Source organism: Somniosus microcephalus, chromosome 6 (assembly GCF_052327205.1).
Source record: "Somniosus microcephalus isolate GS21.2 chromosome 6, FLI_Smic_1.0, whole genome shotgun sequence".
NCBI classification, from domain to species: domain Eukaryota; kingdom Metazoa; phylum Chordata; class Chondrichthyes; order Squaliformes; family Somniosidae; genus Somniosus; species Somniosus microcephalus.
Genome location: NC_140992.1, coordinates 30,876,659 through 30,902,823, shown reverse-complemented (window position 1 = coordinate 30,902,823; position 26,165 = coordinate 30,876,659). Strand labels below are relative to the sequence as shown.

The 26,165-nt window shown below is 42.2% G+C and overlaps 1 protein-coding gene across 2 annotated transcripts in view; it reads right to left on the bottom strand.

Moving 5' to 3' along the window:
• Nucleotides 1–26,165, bottom strand: part of rasa2 (RAS p21 protein activator 2) — a 191,712-nt gene that overhangs the window by 50,322 nt on the left and 115,225 nt on the right. Inside the window, exons 6-9 of one of the 2 annotated variants that reach the window (XM_085989925.1) lie at nt 18,512–18,595; nt 15,979–16,051; nt 15,754–15,830; nt 2,229–2,330 (exon numbers count right to left, since the gene is read on the bottom strand). In XM_085989925.1, coding sequence (XP_085846051.1) covers nt 2,229–2,330; nt 15,754–15,830; nt 15,979–16,051; nt 18,512–18,595 — 336 coding nt within the window. Of the gene's footprint in view, nt 1–2,228; nt 2,331–14,648; nt 15,093–15,753; nt 15,831–15,978; nt 16,052–18,511; nt 18,596–26,165 lie in introns of those variants that run through there. The other variant, XM_085989926.1, reaches the window with a different exon arrangement.

Here is a 26,165-nt window from a genome sequence, read left to right as displayed (position 1 = left end):
ATAATTGGCAGCACATCACCCCCTCTTTCAGCTCCCCTCTGTATCCCATCCCCCTGCCAAGTTAGTTTAAACCCCCCCCCCCACCAACAGTGCTAGCAAACCTCCCCGCAAGGATATTTGTCCCGCTCTGGTTCAGGTGCAACCCGTCCGACTTGTACAAGTCCCACCTTCCCCAGAAGCAGGCCCAGTGATCCAGGAAAGTAAAACCCTCCCCCCTACACCAACTCTTTAGCCACGCATTCATCTGCTCTATCCTCCTATTCCTATACTCACTAGCACGTGGCACTGGGAGTAATCCAGAGATTACAACCTTTGAGGTCCTGCTCTTTAATCTGTTACCTAGCTCCCTAAATTCTTGATGCAGGACCTCATCCCCCTTCCTACCTATGTCGTTGGTCCCAATGTGGACCACGACCTCTGCCTGCTCACCCTCCTCCTTAAGAATGCCCTGTAGCCGCTCAGTGACATCCATGACCCTGGCCCCAGGGAGGCAACAAACCATCCTGGAGTCACGTTTGCGGCCACAGAAACGCCTATCTGTTCCCCTTACGATAGAATCCCCTACCACTATTGCTCTCCCACTCTTTTTCCTCCCTTTCTGAGCAGCAGAAGCGTCCCTGGTGCCAGGAAGCTGGCTGCTGCTGCCTTCCCCTGGTGAGTCATCCCCCTCAACAGTATCCAACTTGGTATACTTGTTTGAAAGGGGGATGTCCGCAGGGGGCCCCTGCACTTCCTGCCTGCCTCTGTTGCTCCGCCTGATGGTCACCCCCCTGTGCAGCCCTACCCTGAGGCGTGAACAACTCGCTAAACGTGCTATCCACGACCCTCTCAGCATCTCGCATGCTCCATCTTAACACTTTGGTATGGCCTTGTTACAACAGCAACTACAGAAACATTAGGTTGCTTAATAATAGGAAATGCAGTCATCCTGACCCAGTTTCTCATTTCACAAAGGGTGCAAGAGAGACAGTACAGTTACAACATGCAAATCAAGTGTCAATTTACAGTTTCTTCACTCTTCCTGTTGAATTGCCGTACGTAGGACGATACATACCAAATAAGGCAGGCAAGCTCCTGCTTTTTTCAAGCAAAATGTGATTGCAATTGTTTCTTATTTGATCCTCAATTTTAAGCAATAGTTTAAATATATGAACAAATGACTCCAACACAAGCAGTCTGTGTCATTACGTTGCTGCATCAGTATCTGTGGTTTGTACTGCCGGTAAAAGTCGATGGAACAAGAAAACAATATTTTCTGGAAGATGGAAATGTGACTTAAAAATAGGATAAAAACAGACAACACATTCTTGAATTAGCAGAAAATTAAAACTGAAGAATTGTGAAAACAATTGCTTCAGAGCAAAAAATATAGCTAAACTCTCTCTGGAGCACACGGCCCAATCAAATAGACACTTTGAAATGTTTGTGTGTGAAAGGTGCTATGTAAAGGCAATAAAAGTAACATAACCAACTGTGAAGCTACTTATAATGAGAAGATGGACAGAGGCCCAACTTCAGCATTTGCAACATTAATGATGCCAGTTTTCACTAGGTGATGGAGGAATAAAAATAAAATAGTTAGGGTTCTGCATTCACTGACTGAAGTTTATAAACATTAGGATATGCTGTTTATCCATTTGGGGCGGGGGGGGGGGGGGGGTGGTTAAGGGAGGGACAGCAATTCAAACAGCTTTCCTCAGATTAGGACTGAATTCCTCACAATAAGATCCCACTTCATCAGCTAACTATGTTTTTCCCTCAGTCAGATGCTATGCATTTACAGTATTTTTCATTTTTATCAAGGAACAAAGCATAGCATTTTATTATATTACCCAGTCACATCTCAGTTCTCTTACTGTTAACCGACTGTTTCTTACTCCTTTGACCAAAGCACTTTTGTATTTACTTATTCTGGCCACCAATGTTGCGGAGAATTAAGGAGAAATTTAATGGCAGTCTAGTCATTCCTGCATAAAGACCTGCTCTTATGATTCTAATATTTTTTATTCAGAACAGTGACGTAATTTAGCGAGAATTCCAAGAATACCAAAAAGTTATGGCAACCAAGGTCTTGTATCTTGAAAACAGCACCTGTCAAAATAACTTCGTAGCCCTGCCATAAACACGTGCCATTTTTTGTAAGAATATAGGACGCCCCTTTAGCAGGATTTCATTCTCAATACATTCTACCATAAAAGGACATCTAGGGTTTCCACGTCAACTCTTACCATGCACGATGGCAGTTGTCATTCCTTAAAATCTTCACAGGAACTTTAATCTCACCGAGGAAGATATCTTGCACCAGGTTTTCACTGTTCCATAGATCAACTCTGAAGAAAAAAGAAATATAAGTTAATCTCAAACTATGGAAAGATTTTAATCTTCTGGATCACAGCTTTAAAACTGAAAAAAAAACTTAGAATTATAAATACCAAGTGTTTTGTGAAATATACTGATGTACCTTACAGGATCACATTAAAAAAACCTAAAAAATGGTCACATACTATACTAACGCCAACACAGCAACATCAGAAACACAAGTTAAAGTACTCAAGGATTCTCCACCAATTATAGAGCTGTACAATTACAGGAAATTGGGAACTATTAGCATAAAGAATATTTTGCAAACACAAGGCTGCCAGAATAATTTTGCGGAGAGACATTTGCAATTAATTTAAATTAGCAAATATAAAGAAAGTTTAATTGACAGCACAACTTTTCTAATTGAAAAGTAATTTTGTGATAATCAAGGCTTCAGAGTCAATGAGCCAACTATATTGTGCAAAGGAATGGTACTAGTACAACTCAACATTTGGTGTGAAAACAGTGAGTAGAATAGAACCGTGAACAACTCGGCAACATTTAACCCACAAAGTATTTTATGGTATTATCATTTACATACTTACTTCTTTGAACAGTTCAGTTCAATGCAATTATACAATTACATTCACTTGAGGTTTAAGCACTTTCCAAGTGAAAAGTACAATAGAACTCAGGAGTGAGGTTGGTGATGCCAAGTGCACCAAAGCCAAGAGGTGCGAGTCCATCTTGCAGTTAGTTACACACCACTTGGGCATTACCTTGTGGAAACACAGGTTTGTAAAAGTACTCAACACATTTATTGTTCCATGTTTTTAATGTGGGGAGAGAATTGATGCTCCTGTCTGCTTTATCCCAATATCAAAAATCAAATCAACTTTTATTGTCATTGTTAGTGCACAAGTGCAGTACAACGAAATGTAGGCTTGCAGCTCCCGAGAGTGTACAATTTGGATTAGGACAAAAATTGATCTGTCCAGGAAGCAAATCATCGAGCAAGCTTCTGCAGCACTAAAAACAGTCCCATGTAATTCAAAATTGATCCATAGAATCATAGAATGGTTACAGCACAGGAGGCCATTCAGCCCATCGAGCCTGTGCTGGCTCTATCCAGTTTCCTTTTGAAAGCCATGATTGAATCTGCCTCCACCATCTTTTCAGGCAGTGCATTCCAGACCATAACTACTCGCTGCGTAGAAAAGTTTTATCTTGTGTCACTATTGGTTCTTCTGCCCATCACTTTAAACCTGTGTCCTCTGGTCCTCGATCCTTCCACCAATGAGAACAGTTTCTCTCTCTACTCTATCTAGACCCCTCATGATTTTGAACACCTCTATCAAATCTCCTCTCAACCTTCTCTGCTCTAAGGAGAACAACCCCAGCTTCTTCAGTCTAACCACATAACTGAAGTCCCTCATCCCTGGAACTATTCTTGTAAATCTTTTCTACACCCGCTCAAAGGTCTTCACATCCTTCCTAAAGTGCGATGCCCAGAATGGACACAATACTCCAGTTGAGGCCGAACCAGTGTTTTATAAAGGTTCATCATAACTTCCTTGCTTTTGTACTCTTATGCCTCTATTATGAATGCCAGGATCTTGTATGCTTTAACTGCTTTCTCAACCTGCCCTACCACCTTCAACCTTTGTGCACATATACCCTAGGTCGCTCTGTTCATGCATCGACTTTAGAATTGTACTCTTTAGTTTATACTACCTCTCCTCATTCTTCCTACCAAAATGTATCACTTCGCACTTCTCTGCATTAAATTTCATCTGCCACGTGTCCGCCCATTCTACCAGCCTGGCTATGTCCTCTTGAAACCCTCCACCCACCCAGAGATATCTGCGCTCCTCCATTTCTGCCCTCGAGCATCCCCGATTATAAATCGTTCAACCTTTGGTGGCCATGCCTTCTGCCGCCTAGGCATTAATCTCGAATTCCCTGCCTAAACCTGCCCGCCTCGCTATCTCTCTTCCCTCCTTTAAGACTCTCCTTAAAACCTACCTCTTTGACCAAGCTTTTGGTCACCTGCCCTAATTTATCCTTAGGTGAATCGGTGTCAAATTTTTTGTCTTAAAATACTCCTGTGCAGCGCCTTGGGACGCTTTCCTATGTTAAAAACGCTATATAAATACAAGTTGTTGTTGTCTATCACTATTCACCTCACTGTTCACTATACTTCAAGTTTTGTGTCATCTGCAAATGTTGAAATTGTGCCCTGTAGACCCAAGTCATTAATATAGATCAAGAAATGCAGTGGTCCTAGAACCGACCCCTGGGGAACACCACTGTATACCTTCCTCCAGTCCGAAAAACAACCATTCACCACTAATCTATTCTCATACTCTCTTTGCCCCTCATTTTCTTTTTCACTTCCCCTCTGAGCTTTCTATATTCAGCCTGGTTCTCACTTGTATTCTCAACCCGACGTCTGTCATACACCCCCTTTTTCTACTTCATCTTACTACTCACTCTCTTTCATCATCCAGGGTGCTCTGACTTTAGTTGCACTACCATTCCCCCTTGTGGGAATGCACCTCGACTGTAACCGAACCATCTCCTCTTTAAAGACAGTTCGATTACAGTTTTGCCTTCCAATCTTGGATCCCAATTTACCCGGGCCAGATCCGTTCTCAACCCACTGAAATTGGCCTTCCTCCAATTACGTATTTTTACTCTAGATTGCTCCCTGTCCTTTTCCATAACTAATCTAAACCTTGATACTACGATCACTGTTCCCTAAATGCTCCCCGACTGACACTTGCTCCACTTGACCCACCTCATTCCCCAGAAGCAGATCCAGCAATGCTTCCTTCCTCGTTGGGCTGGAAACATACTGATCAAGGAAAATCTCCTGAACACCAGAAATTCTTTCCCCTTTCTGCCCTTTACACTATTACTATCCTAGTCTATATTAGGATAGTTGAAGCACCCCCATTATCACTACTCCATAGTTCTTGCACCTCTAATTTCCCTGCAAATTTACTCCTCTATATCCTTCCCACTCGTTGGTGGCCTATAGAATACACCTAGTCGTGTAATGGCACTTCTACTGTTTCTTAACTCTAACCAAATAGATTGTGTCATTGACCCCTCTAGGACATCCTCTCTCTCCAGCACTGTAACATTCTACTTAATCAATACCGCCACCCCACCTCCTTTCTTTCCTTCCCTATCTTTCCTGAACACCTTATATCCAGGAATATTTAGTACCCAATCCTGCCCTTTTGAGAGCCAGGTCTCCGTTATTGCCACAACATCAGTCTCATACGGCTATTTGCACCTACAGCTCACCAACCTTATTTACCACACTTCGTGCATTCACACACACGCACTGTAAACCTACCTTAGACCTTCTTGTATTCTCTCTTCGTCTGACCCCATCTAATACCGTACTATTTCTTATTCCGCTATCTGTCTCTCCCAATCCTTTGTGCACTTCGTTTCTCCTTTCTAATGCTACATCCTGGTGCCCATCCCCCTGCCAAAAAGTGGAATTTCCAGCAACAAATGCCATGGCAAATACAGAGTACAGCCTGCAGGAAATCAAGCCACGAGGTCTGGGTGGCCTTTGGTAAACCAGAGGCTTTTCAGTTCACCAGAGCTTGATACAGCGAGGTCTTAGTGTACACCCTCTTTCTCATGGTAGCGGTGAAGAACGGCAAGTGCTGGAAATCAGAACAGAAAATTCTAGAATTACAAACAGCATCTAGACAGAAGGGAGACGGAGAACTCAAAGCTCTGGTGAAGGACTACATGTGAAATGTTAATCTTTTCTCTTCAAATTTTTCTCTTTTCAAATGAGGATGGACCTATGTATTTCTAGAATTTCCTGTTTATATTTCATTCTTTTTCACATTCCATTCTTGACACTTTGTAGCAACCTAAACTGGCAGTTGGGTCTTTCTAATTAAATCATACAATCAGGTAACTGCTGAAATCATGCAACTGAACAATCAGATAAACCATCATTTCACAAACTAGATCTGGTTATACGGCTGATATTTTAGTTCAGTCCAATAACTAAATCAAGTGCCCACTGCCATCTAAGGCGACATTAAACAAATCCAATAAAGGGAACAAAAGCTGCAAAATGTACAAATGAGCAGAACACTGATGAAATAAGAGTTAATCTCCTCATTTCCTTCAGTAGAACAGATTATAATAATGACTACGATTGTTTGACATCAGTTCTAAATAAATTTCCTTTGGTTTCAATAAGTTTGCCACACCAGGTTTGCTGCATTATATGAAATAAGTTAAAATTTCATTCAGTAAAATTTATGCTATTTTTGGATAAACCACTCTGTACAACTCAACAAATGTGAAACAACAACAGAAAATGCTGGAAACACTCAGCAAGTCAGGCAGCATCAGTGGAGAGAGAAAAACAGAGTTAACGTTTCAGGTCTGTGACCCGTCAGAACTGGAAAAAGTTAGAGATGTAACAGGTTTTAAGCAGGTGCAGAGGCAGGGAAAGGGGGAGGGGAGGAAAGAACAAAAGGGACGTTTGGAGATAGGGTGGAGGGCAGGAGTAGTTAAATGTTGCAAATGGGGATGGCAGAATCATCAACAGCTGCTGCCTGAAAAAATAGGGGCAGAGGTTATGGTCTGAAATTGTTGAACTCAGTGTTGAGTCCAGAAGGCTGTAAAGTGCCTAATCGAAAGATGAGGTGCTGTTCCTCGAGCTTACGTTGAGCTTCATTGGAACAGTGTAAAAGGCCGAGGACAGAGAGATCAGAGTGGGAGTGAAGCGGAGAATTAAAGTGACAAGCGACCGGAAGCTCGGGGTCACCCTTTCAGAGGTGTTCCGCAAAGCAGTCACCCAATCTGCGCTTGGTCTCCCCAATGTAGAGGAGACCACATCGTGAGCAGCGAATACAGTATACTAAATTGCAAGTACAAGTAAATCGCAGTTTCACCTGGAATGAGTGTTTGGGGCCCTGGACAGTGGGAAGGGAGGAGGTAAAAGGGCAGGTGTTGCATCTCCTGCACTTGCACAGGAAGGTACCGTGGGGAGGGGAGGGGCTGATTGAGGAAACGGTCCCTTCGGAATGTTGAAAGGGGAGAAGATGTGTTTGGTGGTGGGATCACGCTGGAGGTGGCAGAAGATGATCCGTTGAATGTGGAGGCTAGTGGGGTGAAAGGTGAGGACAAGGGGATCCCTACATGGTTTTGGGAAGGAGGGGAAGGGGTGAGAGCAGAAGTGCGGGAAATGGAACGGACACAGTCAAGGGCCATGTCAACCACGATAGAGGGGAATCCTTGGTTGAGGAAAAAGGAAGACATGTCAGAAGCACTAGTATGGAAGGTGGCATCGTCAGAACAAATGTGGCGAAGATGAAGAATGGAAGAGTCCTTACAGGAAGCGGGGTGGGAGAAAGTGTAGTCCAGGTAGCTGTGGGAGTCAGTGGGCTTATAGTGGATGTTTGTCAATAGCCTATCCCCAGAAATTGAGACAGAGAAGTCGAGGAAGGGAAGGGAAGAGTCGGAGATGGCCCATGTGAAGGTGTGGGAAGGGTGGAAATTGGAAGCCAAGTGAATGAAATTTTCTAGTTCAGGCAGAGAACAGGAAACAGCACCACTAGAGTCTTCAATGTGCTGGAAAAAGGGGACCCGAGTAGGACTGGAACAAAGAATGTTCCACATATCCCATGAAAAGGCAGGCATAGCTAGGGCCCATGGGAGTTCCCATAGTAACACCTTGAATTTGGAGGAAGTGAGTGGAGTCAAAGGAGAAGTTGGTCAATGTGAGAACAAGTTCAGCCAGGCGGAGGAGGGTGGTGGAGGATGGGGACTGGTTGGGACTCTGTTCAAGGAAGAAGCGGAGCGCCCTCAGGCCATCCTGGTGGGGGATGGAGGTGTAGAGGGATTGGACGTCCAGTGAAAAAGGAGACAGTTGGGGCCAGGAAACTGTTAAAGTGGTGGAGGGCGTCGGAAGAGTTGCTAATGTAGGTGGGAAGAGACTGGACAAGGGGACAAAAAAAAAGTCGAGAGAGGAAGAAATCAGTTCCGTGGGGCAAGAACAGGCTGAAACAGTGTGTCTACCAGGGCAGCCTTGTTTGTGGATCTTGGGAAGGAGGTAGAAGCAGGCTGTGCGGGGTTGGGGGACTATGAGGTTGACAGGAGACGAGGTCAGTGAAGTCTTGGAAACAATGGCTTGATGTTTGGTAGTGGGGTCATGAGTTGCCATTCAGCCTCCGCGTGGTAGAGGTCGGTTCGCCAAACAACAACAGCACCACCCTTGTTAGCAGGTTTAATGACAATGTTAAGGTTGAATCGGAGAGAACGGAGTGCTGCAAGTTCAGAGGGAGGTAGGTTGGAGTGAGTGAGGGAAGCAGAGAAATTGAGATGGCCGATGTCACGCCAGCAGTTAGCTTTAGGTTCTAAGAATCCATGTAAACAATTTCATTTGTTTCATTATATATTGACCATGGAAATCCAAACTATCCAATCAAATCACCAAGTTAAGTTGTTGCTGGGTATAACAAAAGTGCAAACGGTAAAGCATTCCAATTGAGAGGAAGCACTTTTCAGAAAAATAAACTGTTTTTCAAAGTAATCAACTTTGGGGAGGCTATAACCCTGATGGTTTTGTGGGCAAACACACTGGATGATACGATACTGAGCCATACGGAGCTGGAATAGCCTTGGTTCATCTGTGCCAAGTTTATTAACCTGACCTAAAAATACAGTAGTATGCATTACCTGTTCCGGTGCAAGGAAAGGAAAGCAATAGCTACAATTTTACTTATATTTTTTATCCACACCTTTGTTTTGGCCTCCCCCCCCCCCCTTTCTTTTTTTCTCTCTCCCACATGGCAGCTGTCTCTCATTCTGCCAGCGCATTTCACACCTAATCTAGAGCCGTCTTTTGTCTCCACTAGTCCGATCACCATCTCGTCTCGTTTTGAATACCTCTTAATGTCTCTTCACTTCTCTTTTGTTCTCTCCCAGCCTGGCCTCTTAATCTACTTCATTTCCTGTGCTTCTTTAGTCTTGACAAAGGGTTCACCTGAAACACTGACTCTATTCTCTCTCCACGGATGTTGCCTGACCTGCTGAGTTTTTCCAGCATTTTCTGTTATTTTGGATTTCCAGCATCTGCAGTATTTTGCTATTGTAGCCACTATTTCTGCCCTGATCACTATTCAGTGACCTTTGCATGTGTGGACACAGAGTAAGGACAGTTTGGCCTCACTCGATACTTAAGCTCACACCTGAAGTACAGCCACTTGGGTGGAGTATTAGAAAGGCCTTATAAACCATACTTCAGGATAGGACACTAGGCACTACATTTTTTCTGGGATGTTGTTTAGAGGTCAATCTCCGCTTTGAGGCTGCAATTCAGGAGATGGGTCTCCTAGGGCTGCTGGGCTCTGATGTGCAATACGGAGACCCAGAGTACAAACACAGGCACCAACTAAGTATGTAATCTACAGAAGCCAGTTTCCTTAATCTGACAGAACATTCATAAACCCACACTACCATCAATCTGTAATGCTGTTCATTCCCAGAATCTTTTACAGAATGCAGCTGATGGAGGCAAGCCAGAGTGTCACTAACTTCTCCCCTTTCAGTACAAAAGTACCTGCTGTATTCTGGAGAAGGGCAGGGGGTTGGGTGGGGGAGTTAATCTAATTAACTGCAGTTTTTAAAAGAGAGCAGAGGTGCTAAACCAACACAATACATCAAGTAGATTATGGAAGACGGATTTTCCAGTGTAATTAGTTTACTTTATCATTTAAATTAGCAAGGGCCCAGTCAATAATTATCCTGACAACAAAAGTGTTTCTATTTCAGTGCAGTCAAAAAAGATTCAACGCTTCCTGTGGTCTGAGGCAAAGATTCAAGAGCCACCTTCCCAATCCTTTGCATGCTTGTGAATAGTAGGATAAATGCAGATTCCATTCCACATTTTGTAAAGAGGTTAAAAATACCAATGTACTCTGGAATTAGCAACCCAAAGAGGTGGAAAACCCAAAGCTTCCTCTTTTACCAAGTAGTTAAAAAAAAGTCACCGGCAGCTGCAAACTGAATTTTTGCCAACAAATGCAGCAGAGCAGAATGCAAAAAACAAGTAACTCAAATAAATGCAGCTCAGTTTGAAAAATGCAGGGGGAAAAAAATGTTGACAAACTATTTAAAATGCACCACTTCCTGAAAACCTAGCTCCTGAATGTATTAGCTAAAACACTCCCCCCAAACCCCCAATGACCCTGCGTCCCTAGCAAAATTAATGGGACTAAAAGTTGATAAATCTCAAGGACCGGACGACCTACATCCTAGAGTTTTGAAAGAGGTGGCCATTGGGATAGTGGACGCATTGGTTGTCATCTTCCAAAATTCTGGAACGGTTCCTGCAGATTGGAAGATAGCAAATGTAACCCCGCTATTTAAGAAAGGAGGGAGAGAGAAAACGGGGAACGACAGACCTGTTAGCCTCACATCAGTAGTTGGGAAAATGCTGGAATCTATTATAAAGAATGCAATAACTGGGCACTTAGAAACTAATAGTAAGATTGGGCAGAGTCAACATGGATTTATGAAAGGGAAGTCCTGTTTGACAAACCTATTGGAGTTCTTTGAGGATGTAACTAGTGGAGTAGACAAAGGGGAACTGGTGTATTTGGATTTTCAGAAGGCCTTCGATAAGGTCCCACACAAGAGGTTGGTGAACAAAATTAGGGCACATGGAATTGGGGGTAATATACTAGCATGGATTGAGAATTGGTTAACAGACAGAAAACAAGAGTAGGGATAAACGGGTCTTTTTCAGGATGGCAGGCTGTGACTAGTGGGGTACCGCAAGGATTGGTGCTTGGGCCCCAGCTATTCACAATTTACATCAATGATTTGGATGAGGGGACTAAATGTAACATTTCCAAATTTGCTGATGACACAAAGCTAGGTGGCAGTGTCAGTTGCGAAGAGGCTTCAAGGGGATCTCGACAGGCTCAGTGAGTGGGCGAGAACATGGCAGATGGATTATAATGTGGATAAATGTGAAGTTATCCACTTTGGTAGAAAAAACAGAAAGGCAAGAGTATTTCCTAAATGGTGAAAGATTGGGGAATGCAGATGCTCAAAAGGGACCTGGGTGTCCTTGTACACGAGTCACTGAAAGTGAATGTGCAGGTGCAGCAAGCTGCTGCTCCTATCTTCTCCTACTCTTGCTCCTATCTTCTATGTTTCTATAAATATATAGTCAAGAAGGAGTTCGACATATTTCTTAAGGCTAAAGCGTTCAAGGGATATGGGGAGAAATCAGGGACAGGGTACTGAATTTGGATCATCAGCCATGATCTCATTAAATGGCAGAGCAGGCTCAAGGGTCGAATGGCCTACTCCTGCTCCTACCTTCTATGTTACTAAGCCATTAGGAAGGCAAATGGTGTGCTGGCCTGCATTACAAGAGGATTTGAGTACAGGAGTAAAGTCTTACTCCAATTATATAGGGCTTTGGCGAGACCACACCTGGAGTACTGTGTACAATTTTGATCTCCTTACCTAAGGAAGGATATACTTGCCATAGAGGGAGTGCAACGAAGGTTCACGAAATTGATTCCTGGGATGGCGGGACTGTCGTATGAGAAGAGAGAGTAAACTAGGCCTGTATTCTCTTGAATTCAGAAGAATGAGAGGGGATCTCATTGAAGCAGACAAAATTATTACAGGGCTTGATAGGGTGGATGCTGGGAGAATGTTTCCCTTGGCTGGGGAGTCTAGAACCAGGGGCCACAGCCTCAGGATAAAGGGTAGGCCATTCAGGACTGAGATGAGAAGAAATTTCTACAGAGGGTGGTGAATCTTTGGAATTCTCTACCCCAGAGGGCTGTGGAGGCTCAGTCATTGGGTATATTCAAAACAGAAGTCGATAGATTTCTGACTAGTAAGGGCATCAAGTGATATGGCGATAAGGCCGGTGAATGGAATTGAGGCAGATCAGCCATGATCTCATTGAATGGCAGAGCAGGCTCGAATGGCCGACTCCTGCTCCTATTTCTTATGTTATGTTCCCACCCTCTAGAAGCACAAGTCGGAAACTGATGTGGGCTGCTGTAGATGTGAGACAACGTGGGTTTTCACCTACGATTTCCTGTATTGGGAATTCTCAATTTCCTTTGGGCCATGGTGATGGGGAGAAGTAAAAGATGCATGATAAAAAAAAAAATGAAGGGCAAATTAAATTGGGTCACATAAAATGAGTACTACCTAGTAACAGGGTTACAAACAAACAGAAAATGCTGGAAATTCAAAGCAGGTCAGTCAGAGAGGGATGAAAAAGACAGGTTAATGTTTTGGGCAGAATCTCTTCAGAATATGAACCTGTCTTTTCTCTCTACAGATGCAGACTGGCATGCTGAGTATTTCAAGTATTTTCTGTTATAGGAAAGTGCTAATGCTCCGTTATAAACCCCAGAAGTACCACAAACAGTACTGAATAGATTGTCAATTCCAGCTCTAAAACAAATCAATTTTAACTGAAATGTCTAATTGTATACGTTTGGCACCATCTGAGAACACAACCTTAAAAGAATCCTTTATTCCTGGCTTTGTGGAAAAAGATGTACAAAATGGTTTAATCATTACAGAATACTCACTTCACACTTTTCCAATGTGATACTGTGAAGCACCTTAAATGAGTTTCCTTAGATGAAATAACAGATCTAGGATGGGTAGTGCAGTAAGCCAGTGTTGTAGTTCACCACTGCAGTGTGGCAAATGAGCAAGAGGGTTCACAACTGAAAATATATATATGTGCCACCCTAGGAGCCATAATTTAGTGACAATCCCATTTGTTTTTTCTTTCTCCCTTCCCAGCAGTGCTGGCATCACCATGATCAATCAGCATAAATCAGGGTTTTCATTCACAACATACAAATAATAAAAAGAATGAATGGTATGCAGTGAGTAAAAAGGGTGTAATTGAATCCTGTAGTTACAGTGACAAATTGAGCTTCATGCTCACATTTTGAAATACCAGACTAGACCCGCGAACAAATTATGGCTTTACTATTCGTTCCCACCATCTAGAATTCTATAAAGATGACAGGGAGTATGTCACACTGTACGAACATGCTGAAAGGGTGCAGAAAACATCAAATCCCCTCTAAATCACCAACATCCAAAAGCCACATGCAAATTAGTCTCAAACATAATTTATAGCATAGAGTGGGGCACACTAATGTAGTGGTTATTGGACTGGACGAACAATCCAGGGGTTGAGTGTTCAAACCCCACCGGGGCAAGTTGTGAAATTGAATCAATAAATCTAGTATCAGAAAGTGACCATAAAAGCTGCTGGACGGTTATAAAACCCGACTAGTTCATTAATGTTCTTCAGGGAAAGGAACCAGTCACCCCTATCTGTTCTGGCCTACACACGACTCTAGTCCCTCACAGCGTAAAAAATAATTTAATGTTTCTGGGCTTCATAAATTGCGTTTTACCAGAGATGAAATCTTCCACAACCATTGCCGCTTAATTTTCAGCGTGGCTCTGCATGAAAAAATTGTTGACCAGAAGAGCGGACGTTTGACAACCATAAAATAGAAACTGAGAAATAATTGTGTGTGGGGGAAGAGGTAGGGGGCGGGGGAGAAAGAGAGAGTCATTGTATGCTATTGTGTTAAATTAAGTCATACTGTTCAGAAGCTCTCTGGATTCTTCTTCTTAGGCAGTCCCTCGGAACCGAGGATGACTTGCTTCCACATTAAAAATGAGTTCACAGGTGACTGATTAGGGGCACTACTTTTGGTGTCCTGAACATGATTCTTCCCTCAACCAATTGTCTCCAAAATCACACTAACTGGTCATTCATCTTGTTGCTGTTTATCGCATGTTGCTAGCATAGAATGGATGCCATGTTTGCATATATAATAGTCAACTACAAAAGTTATTAATTGTAGAAAGCACTTTGAGACTGTCATAAGATGCTTTATGAATTCAAATATAAATATATATAAAATATATATATATATATATATATATATATATATATAAAATATATATATATATATATATATATATATATATACATATATGTACAACAGGTCACACCATTCCTGGGTTAGGGAGCAAAGAGAAAAAAAATCAGCCAGGGTTCACAATGATGACTATTTGGTGTGCCCTGCTTAAAACTACGTTAATGTTCTGTGTTACGAGTTCCAAAGATCACATTCCACTCACCAACAAATGTAATAAAATTAAAATGTCAACTTTTTACATGCAGTTAAAAACACAGCAGCCAAATTATATTTTTAAAAATGCACCACAGTAACACGACATGCAGATATTTACTGTTCAACAATCAACCATCTTACCTCACTGACATCGGACCGACCCCATTCGACAGCAGAAAAGGAGAGTTAGAAAGAAAAGGAATATTGATAACTTTCCCTAACAAACTAGTCTCAAAACTTATTCACAGTATTTGATTTCCTGGATCTCTTAGACCTCAACAACAAACTGAGCATTGCTGAAGCATTAGAGCTTTCGTATGTTCATTGTGAATGAATGGAATCCTTAGATGAAGAATTTTTTTGAAGAATTATTATAATAAAAGCATAAGTTTGGATTTGGCCAATTGATCATTACATTAGAGTCCATCATCTTGTATCGCTAGTGTTGGACCGCTAATCAATCAATACTGAACAGGCTCACATCACTCCCTGCTGCAACGAGCATTGGGTCAGACTTTGCTGTAGCAGGGCATCCAACGGCTTCTGCCACCCCTGCACCCTTCAACTTAAAATTGTTTTGCCCACTAAGTTGCTGAAAGTGAGAATTGAGAACGGTGCAGTGAGGGAAACAGGGCATCTGGGAGCCGAGGGAACAGAGCAACAGGGTATCTCCTTAACCAATGAGATTTAAGGATTGGTAAATAAACAGCGAGAAGGAGGGTGAATTAAAAGGGGGCGAATTAAATTTCAAATCGAGTTCAGAAAGAGAAAAAGAGGTAAAGAAAGATGGGATTAAGAGAGGGGGAAAAAAAGAGACAGAAAGAAAAAGTAAGTTTTTTTTTTAATTTGACATTTTTAAGATCTAAACAATTCACAACCTGAAGAAATGAGACGCTACACTGATGATGGCTATTTCGGTGCCAGAGAGGTTGATTGACAGTTATTAACACTTATCACGTCGTTAACAGCAAAATGCTGTTTTTGCGAAGTTAACAGCAGAGGTGCGCCACTCGGACAGCAACTTTTAGATAGTCGCAGTTAACTGCACATCTGCCCCTCACCTGAAGTTGCAGCATCATTTACACATAAACAATGGCAAGTGCCATTAGCTTCACTGTTATTTTGACAGCAAAATCTGGGGCATTTGCATCAGATATTGACCTGATCATTCAAGATTCCATTTCAACTCAGCCAATTGACATTTTTCCCCAAACACCTTCATGGTAGCTTCCATTTCTTCATTTACCTGATCTCCAGTTTTTCAATATTTTCCTCCTCCACTTGAAAATGGGATTTCCTGGTGTAACTGCTGTTTCTCGTTACCTGGAATGTTTCAATGAACCACGTTTGAGATTAATCAATGAAATTCTCTCCCATTTCTCGATTCAGCAGATGTTGCATGCATACAAAACTGTTAATTCCACCAATGAAGGAAGCAGCATGCAGGCCTCCATCTTACTTACTTACTTACTTCAAAATAGAATGTTTCATCAAACTGTGGATTGCTGGTTTTCTTCTTTACTTTGGTCCTTTTTTGATCCAACCTGACACACAACAGAAAATTGAGACATTTTAGTCCAAATTCATCATTAGGAATACCACCTTAACGTCAAGGGGTGGGGAGATCCAGACTTAATGATCTGCCCTGATGAGACCTAGTGTCAGCTGCTAGTGAAATTGGAGGAGGTAGTAGAGTTCCTTTCCATTCAGATTCCACAACGAGTACACAGAAATTTTTAATTTTTTTAAAATTTGTTTACGGGATCAGGGCGTCGCTGACAATGCCAGCATTTATTGCCCATCCCTAGTTGCCCTCGAGACGGTGGTGGTGGTGAGCCGCCTTCTTGAACCGCTGCAGTCCGTGTGGTGATGGTACTCCCACAGTGCTGTTAGGTAGGGAGTTCCAGGATTTTGGCCTAGTGACGATGAAGGATCGGTGATATACTTCTAAGTCAGGATGGCGTGTTACTTGGAGGGGAACTTGGAGGTGGTGGTGTTCCCTTGCACCTGATGCCCTTGTCCTTCTAGGTGGAAGAGGTCGCGGGTTTGGGAGGTGCTGCCGTGCATCTTGTAGATGGTACACCGGTGGTGGAGGGAGTGAATGTTTAAGGTGGTGGATGGGGTGCCAATCAAGCGGGTTGCTTTGTCCTGGATGGTGTCGCGCTTCGAGTGTTGTTGGAGCTGCATTCATCCAGGCAAGTGGAGAGTATTCCATCACACTCCTGATTACACCACTGAAACAGGATACTTGGCCCAATCAATTCTCGTCAGTGTTTACTCTCCACACAAGGAAATAGTTGTGATCACATTTACCCACCCTGCTCCCATAACCCTTCAACGCCTTTTCTTTCATCCACCTATCCAATCAAATCTTGAATGTTGACTAGATTCTGCCTCAACCACTAATTCTGGAAGTCAATTCCACATCCTCTTAAGTCTTTCTCCTGCCCGTAGTCCTAAATCTCTTATATTTAATCTTGTATCTATGGCCCCTCTTCTTGACCCCTCAACTACTAGAAATAGTCCGCTTCGGTCTACCCAGCCTTTCATAATTTTAAACACTAGCATACTGCCTCGTAATTTCATTATTCTAACAAAAAAGACAATTTTTCAAGTCTTTCTTCATACCAAGAAGCATCTGGTGAATCTGCATTGTGTCCTCTTTAATACCTCAATATCTTTCCTACAGTGTGCGGCCCAATACTGCACACAGTACTCTTTCAAAGTATCACGGCTTTGGACAGAGCTACATTGACTATTGGGTAATCGGCCAAGACACAAGAATGGAGGCATTCAATAAGTACCAGATGAGGCTTAGAGGAAGACTAGCCTGATATCAAAGCCTAACTACTGCTCATGCAGTGGGGACATGCGCTATAGATGATGGCAATGGGGCCAAATCTGCACCACCAGCATCAGAGCGAGGCCTGGACCCAGGGTGGGGGAGGAAGAGAGCAGGGGGCTCGACTGTGCAGATATCAGACAATCCCAACTTCTTATCCTTAACCTTGTAAGCTGAGCTGACACACAACTAGATTGGTGCTTTTCAAGAAGAATGCTGTTCTATTTTTCATTCTGTGTGCCTGAAGTATTTGCTGCTCTTGCATTTTGTGCAGGATCACCGATACATAGTTATCAAACAATGCCACCTTTTCCTCCAAGATCACATTTCACACAGTCATAAGGCCTCAGACAGTATAGAACAATATTTGGAAGCAATGTCATCTTGGGTTATCAGACTAACATCCGTGGAAGAGGATAACAAAGAAAAGGCTTTGGCCAAAATATATCTCTGCGTCCTCCTCATAACTTACTTTTCCACCTAGCTTTGTATCGTCAGTAAACTTGGATACCTTACACTCGGTCCCCTCATTGAAGTCACTGATATAGATCGTAAATATCTGAGGCCCAAGCTATGTTCCCTGTAAATTTTTTTGGTCCTGCGCGGCCCCTTCAATATACCATGCATGTGCGGTTTTTACATTGAAATGCCAGCAAGCAGGCTGCGCGGGTTCCTTATAGGGAACACTGGGCCCAAGCACTGATCCTTGCGGTACTACACGAGTTACAGCCTGCCAACCCGAAAATGACCCATTTATCCTACTCTGTTTTGTCTGTTGGCCAATCCTCAATTCATGCTAATATATTATCTCTAATCCTGTGAGCCCCAATAATAACCTCTTGTGTGGCACCTTATCGAATGATTTTTGAAAATCCAAATACACTACATCCACTGGTTCCCCCTCATCTATCCTGCTAGTTACAACTTCAAAAAACTATTAGATTTGTCATACACTATTTCCCTTTCATAAATCCATGTTGACTCTGCCCAATCATATTATGATTTTCTAAGTGCCCTGTTACCATGTCCCTAATAATAGATGCTCTTCCTTTGAAGCTCTCCCACCCGTCCTCATGCAAATACAGTTGTGTTACTCCATGTATAAGCACAATATGATTTATAATTATAATTTGGGAATACAATTTCAGAATCAATACTGTACCTAGAAGGACCAACCAGAGAGACAGACGCATAGGGATCACCACTCTGTCCACTTACAAGAGGAAGTCCTTGGCATTCAATTATCCTGCAATTAAAAGAAAAAAGCAAAAAAGCATTATAAAAAATGTTTGATAGCTATATTTATTAACATTCTAATCATCTGATCTTTTAACAACCAGATGTGCTTCAGGCTTAAAAAAAAAATATATAAAGCAGTTAGTTAATTGACCGTGTTAGTGGGGGCATGTCAGAGGCACACTACTAAAGAAACTGGAGAAAGGAAGATTCCCCCTCCACCAGTCTCACTGCAGACTTGGGGATTTATTTATTTTACTTGTCTCTTCTGTTCCATGCTCTCAGCTTAAGTGTCATAACATGTTTGCAGTCACATTACCCTAACCTGCTCCACCACAGTTTGAATACCCAATTCTTTGGTAAACGCAACTCTGCCAACCTATCTCCCAATTGGCCTGATACTTCTGGTGGAGCCAAAAATGAGAGACAAACAAGATTTCCTTTTGATCTTTGGCATGCATCCATTGCGCACACATGTCATGCTTATTTCTTATATAGTAACATGCACTACCTAACATTTACATCCACGTTAAAATCCGTCATTCCTTAGTCACTCACTCACTGCAGTTGTCCAGATCTCTTCCTCTCCCAGCTCCAGTAATGTCTGTTAAACACCACCTTTGTCATTAACTCAAGAGCTCAAATTCTTTAGTGTCCGATGTGGAGCCTGGTCAAATATCTCTTGAAATTCAAGTAGGTCATGCCTACATTGAATATCCATTGGAGGATACTGAATATTTAATTAGTTTCTCACACAATTCCAATGGAATTGCGATGACCTACTGCAGCTAAAAAAAATCAACTACCCTCTCAAAGCTCTTCAGTTGCGCTCTACTAATGTTCAGTATAAACGCTCTGATGGTTTTCTTTGATATATCAACATTAGAATGTAACAGTTCCCAATAAACCTTACTTTTTAAAAAAAAAAATCATGTTTATACTAGACATCCTTCAATTGTTCAGGCACAGCCTCTATAAAGCTGCAAGAAAAAAGTATTAAGCAAAGCCTTACTATGCCCCACTTCTTTAAATGAGACTTCTAAAATGTAAATTAAGATCTATTTGCCCCTTTAACACCGTGCCAACATTATACATAGTTTTAAAAAATTCTTCAGATCCCACTTGCTGGTGTAAACAATCTGTCTTTTTACTACCCTGTTGCTATTTCCAATACAATCTTTTGGGTAACAGGAGTTTACTTAGCTGCCCAAGTTCTGTAAGAATAAAGTTTCTTCCTCATTTTTAGGCCCATAGTACTTCAATTCTCATACAAATGCTCCTCTTAGCTCTTCTAAAAGACCCACACATCTGCATTGCTTGTTATTGCTCTAGCCTTAACTGCCATTTCAAACTAACTACAGTATACAATCATCACTATATCCCAAATGTTCATCCAGTTCCAAGTTGCTGCTCAGTTCAGGTGAACTACTGATATAGCAGCTGCCCCACCATCTTTCAATTATCTCTCAAAAATTATTTGGATTTTCACTTCTGTTGTTCCTGATCTATTTTATTCTACTCAAACTGCATCATCTCTCTTTTTGCCGTCACTCGTTCATTTTGATAGCTATACCATCGAGTGAGGCACTCTATGAAACATTATGTACCCAACTAGCTCCATCGCTTGGCTTCAATCTGGTTAGATGCATAGTCTGTAATGATATCAGTAACAATGCTCAACTCATCCATCTTAAATTCTAAGTTTTCTCAACAAGAACTTGCACAAGGCACTTCACAGAAGTGTAATCAGACAAAAGATTGACACTGAGCCAATGAAGGAGATATTAGGAGGGGTGACAAAAGCTTGGTCAAAGAGATAGCTATTAAAGAGGATCTTAAAGGAGGGGAAGAGACATTTAGGTAGGGAATTCCAGAGCACCTAGGTGGGTGAAGGCACAGCAGCCAATGGTGGGACAAAAGTAGTGGGTGTGCAAGATGCCAGAATTGGAGGACTGTAGAGTTCTTGGAGATGGGGAGGAGCGATGCAATGGAGGTATTTGAACACCGAGAATTTTAAATTTGGGGCGTTGGTGGACTGAGAGCCAAAGCAAGTCAGCACAAGGGTGAGGAGTGAGCAGGACATGGTACAGGTTAGGATACGGGCAGAGTTTTGGATGAGATCAAGTTTATAGAGGTTGGAGGATTGTACGTTTGTTCGGAGAGCAGTGGCAGTCAGGTCTGGAAAAAGGCATGGATGAGGGTTCCAGTAACAGATGGGCTGAAGCAGGGGTGGAGATGGGCAATGTTATGGAGGTGGACATAGTGATGGAGAGCACATGGGGTTGGAAGCTCAACTAGGGGTCAAACAGCCTGTGAACAGTCTGGGTAAGTCTGAGACAGTCGCTGGGGAGGGGATGGAATCAGTGGTGAGGGACAAAGACAATAGCTTTGGTCTTCCCAATGTTTAATTGGAGGAAATTGTAGCTCATCTCGCACTGAATGTCAGATAAGCAGGCTGCCAATAGAGACAGTGGAGGAGCCAAGAGGTGGTGGGGATGTAGAGCTGGACGTTATCAGCGTGCATGTGGAACCCAACGTCATGTCTCTGATGATATCGCAATGGGGCAGCATGTAGATCAGGAATAGGAATAGGCCAAGGAGAGATCCGAGGGACTCCAGAAGTAACGGTGCAGGGGCAGGAAGAGAAGCCATTGCAAGAGATTCTCAGGCTATGATTGGATAGGTATAACCAAGCAAGGGTAATCTCACTTAGCTGGACAATGGAGGAGAGGCGTTGGAGGAGAATGGCATAGTCGGCCATGTCAAAAGGGACGAGAAGGGACAATGCACCACAGGCAATGTAATTTGTGACTTTGAAATCCAGGGTAGGGTTTTTGAGGCATTGGGTGATGACAGCAGTTTTGAAAGCTACAACAAATTTCATTTATATAGCGCCTTTAACAAAGAAATGCTTGCTAGGAAAATCTGCAAAAAGCAGCACACATTCAACTTCTTGAGCAGAACTTATGTTTGGGCCGGCTAAGGATCTTTTATAATTTGAAACTCGATGTTGATGTGCTTTTTCATCTTATTTCTGCAAACCTAAACTAACTGTAAAGTCACACTGGGGAAGACAAACAATGAAGCTGTGGGGAAAGAGGGAGGTTAAATAATTTTCAACAATTCTGATGTATTATCTTAGCTCAAAAGGCCTCAGATACTATACCACAACCTTAAAGCCCCAGCTCATTAAGGCCAGGAAGGCTGATGTTGCAGTTGCTTCCGATAAGTACAACCCACAGGAAACTAAACCATCAGTATGGTGCATTGCCTTTAAAAAGGTACAAAATCTAGGTCTTCGGTATTGTGTTACAGCTTGGCTTTTCAAACACCATCCAATAGTCTGATGATAGCAGACCATGTCCTTGACTATCTGAAATCTGACTCTCTTGCTTTATAGAACTAAAAGCCTGGGTTTGACAATTTTTTGGAATTGATGCAGGATTCTCACAATGCCTTCAGCCTCTTGACCAAAAAAATCATGTGCTAAACCAGCTTAGTGCATGGCAAAACAATGGAGCAAATTAAAGTTACAACTAAAGTATTAACCGTGTTTTTTTTTTAAAATTTAACAGCACAGGTACATATGCCTAGGGTGGCCACTAAAAAAAGTCGGCTGCTCTCAGGTTTTTTTAAGTTTCTTAAAATATTACAGTTGCTTACAAGGAACACACATGGCAAACTGTCACACAAGCTTTATGATACTGAAAATGATTATTCATTTCACCTGCAGGAAGGCTAAAGCAGAATAATAAAGTTCCACATTTACTCTTTAAGAAGTCATTTCTTGACAATTAAAAAGGAAACTTCGCCACTGATTGCTCAGCATATTACGCGATACCCGGTCAGCTCCAAACCTCAGTCTTTCACAGCCGACAGCAACCCTAAAGTAAATTTGCTGGATTTATTAATGCTGGCTGGCAGCAAGATGCAGTTTAAAAAAAAAAAATTACTACATGATTTTTGACAGTGCACAGCAGATGCGGTTTGTCTCATCGCTATCTTACACTGCAAGTAAGTACTAGAACCACACTCAAAGCCTTATCCTGCTCCACCCTCGTCAAGAAAAAACCAGTGTAATCAAAGCAATTTTTTTCCTTAAAAATTCAAGGTAAACCATACAAGTTATGAAAAATACTACAGCGCAATCTCATCAATTTATGAGCCGAGTAATGCTCAACAACAGCAGTTGAAGGGAAAAGAAAATCCTCAAATACATCCAAGCTCACTGCCACACAAATGATGCATCCGTTATATTCTGCTCCCACATCCTAATCCCTCAATATTGATACACAGACACCCCCTTTATGCATATATCTAATTATTTGCAACTTTTTGCCAGCCCATCCTATTGGATTTAACAGGACACAGCTGGAATTTGAAAAGCGCTATAGAAATGCAAGTTCTTTCTGTTAATCTATATTTCACATTCAGTAGATTAAAAGAAACAAATGAAACACCACAATCAGTATACTTTGACAGAGCTAGAAAACGTACCACGCTCACTTACAGACCCCATAAGGCAGGAACCAGTCACTGGTATATATTTGTTGATATTTAGTAATTTATTAAATTTGAATTGTCAAAGGCCATTCATAGATTCTGCAGAAAGCTTTATGTCCTACTTTACTCTTAGTTACAAGATGAACACAAAGTGTATGGCATCAATTTATTGCGGTCCTCTACATTTTGTTTCACAACTGAACCAAAACCACTCCAAAATGACAGGATGAGCAGGGGATTTGCTCCAGACTTCAGCGCTGCTGTTACGGTCCACCTGCAGGGGCATGAAAATGACCTGGGCACCATTTCCATCTACCTCCTGCCTTTGCATTAATCCCATAAACCTTTACGCTGTTCGATCAGTAATTTATTTTTCTTCCTGAACATTTCAACATTCACTGCACTAGGTGGCAGTCTACTACAACCATTGACTCTGGGGGGGTGACGTAGTTACTCCTAAAGTTACATTTTGCATGAGCCTAGCCCTTTAGTCCTGCTCGACTGGATCAAACTCGGTCTCGAACTGTTCCTCATTGCTTGGAACAAGAATTCTATAGCAGAGTTGGCCAATAAATACTGCACAGGTGTGGCGACGGGAACACCATTTTAGCCACATGCACTAGTTTTATTAGAAAACGCCTTACATGCATGCACAGTACAGATAAATGTACTTCGTGTATATTTACTTAATATTTACCACTATTCAGTAACCAAGGAAGTAAAGCACTTGCACTATCAAAGAACACACACACACTGCATTTTGTTTTACCAACAAACACATAAAAGGTTAAAGTACACAGCCATATGGCATGCAAATGAGTATGAGATCAATGCCCAACAATGGTGTCTATGACTCATTTTTTAGATTTACTAATCAGAAATGCAATTGGCCACTTCTGCATTTCCAACTGGCCATATGTGGCTAGTGGCCAACGTATTGGACAACTGTTCTGCACAGGAGATGATGATTAGAAAAAAATGGAAGTGAGCGCAAAGAATTGGAGGCAACCTACTGACATGGGTAGGGAATTAATTAGCAGGTAGGAGACAAAACGTAGGGATAATTGGTACGTACTCCAATTGGTAGGATGCGACTACTGGTTCCCCCCCAGGGATCAGTACTGCAGCCTCAGCTTTCCATTATATTTATCAATGACTTGGAAGAAAGAAGAGAGCCATATATCCAAATTTGCTGACGACACGAAGTTAGATGCCACAGTAAGTAATGTAGACGAGAGCAGAAAGTTGCAAAGGGACATGGATAGATTAAGCAAAACTGTGGCAGATGGGTTTCTATGAAGTGCGAGGTCATCTACTTTGGGCCCAAGATAGAGCGGAGTATTTTCTAAATGGCGAGAAGCTAGGAACTGTGGAGGAGCAGAGTGATATAGGGGTCCATGTACAGAAATCACTAAAAGCTAGTGGACAGGTAGAAAAAGTAATTTAAAAGGTTAATGGAATGTTAGCCTTTATCGCAAAGGGGCTGGAATACAAAGTGGTGGAAGTTATGCTACCGTTGTATAAAGCTCTGGTTAGACCACAACTGAAGTGCTGCGTTCAGTTCTGGGCACCGCACCTCTGGAAAGATATATTGGCCTTGGAGGGGGTGCAGCGCAAATTCATCAGAATGATACTGGGGCTAAAAGGGTTAAATTAGGAGGACAGGTTGCACAGACTACACTTGTATTCTCTAGAGTATAGAAGATTATGGGGTGATCTAATCGAGGTGTTTAAGATGATTAAAGGAGTTGATATGGTAGAGAGAGAAATTTAGTCAGAGAGTGTGAGAGTGTGTGAGTGTGAGTGAGTGAGTGAGAGTGTGAGTGGAAGGAGAGAAAGAAAGGAGAGTGAGTAAGGAGAGAGAGAGAGAGAGAGAGAGAGAGAGAGAGAGAGAGAGAGAGAGAGAAAAAGGGAAAAAGGAAAGAAAGACTTGCATTTATATAGCACCTTTCACGACCTCACGTTGTCCCAAGCACTTTACAGCCAATGAAGTACTTTTGAAATGTAGGAAACACGGCAGCCAATTTGCACACAGCAAGCTCCCACAAACAGCAATTTGATAACAAGCAGATAATCTGTTTTTAGTGAAGTTAATTGACAGATGAATATTGGCCAGGACACTGGGGAGAACACCTCTGCTCTTCTTTGAAATAGTGCCATAGGTTCTTTTACATCCACTTGAGGGGGCCTTGGTTTAACGTCTCATCCGAATGACAGCACCACCAACAGTGCAGCACTCCCTCAGTACTGCACTGGATTGTCAGCCTAGATTTTTGTGCTCAAGTCTTTGGAGTGGGACTTGAACCCACAACCTTCTGACAGTGGCGAGGGTGCTACCAACTGAGCCACAGCGGACACCAAGGCTAGGTAGATAAGTTAGGTGTGGCTATTAAGAGATATGGAACCAAAGCGGGTAAATGGAGTAGAGATAGATAGTTGAATAGTAGAACAGGTTCCAGGGACTGAATTGCTTACTCCTGTTCTCATGTTCCTGCACAACATTTAGTCACATCAATCCAGTTGAAAATTTTAAACCCAAAGTAACCCCATTTCTCCTGTTTCAATAGACTTACTTTACAAAAGCAAAAAAAAAAAAAATCTTGTTTCCAACCAGCAGGAACTCTCAGTTGCAGATGAAAACAGTAAACAATTTCCGTAGTCTTTTTGGAACTTATCGCTCACTGTAATCTATTTCAAGTCTTAATGTTATTAGTGCCATTGATAGAATAAGCAATGCCATGTCGTAGAAGTTGGATATTTAAGATGCAACTGAAAACATTAGCCTGCTGGCATTCAACGCTCACGTGGGCATGGCAGCAGAGGGTACCTGGTGTCAATGGAATTGGACTCAGCAAGGATGTCTTCAAGAGGGGAAAAGAAAATAATTGGTGAAAGGTGAAACATAATTGAAGCAGGCATTCTCTTTGCGACGCAAATACCCAAGATTGAGTAGCTACTGAAATATTACTGAAAATGAACCACGGTGGGACATGGCAGTTTTTTTAGACAGCTATTTCCATTCTTCTCTCTTTTGGCAAGTCGGTGGCCTAATAACTTGCCAGGCCTTCTTGAATGCC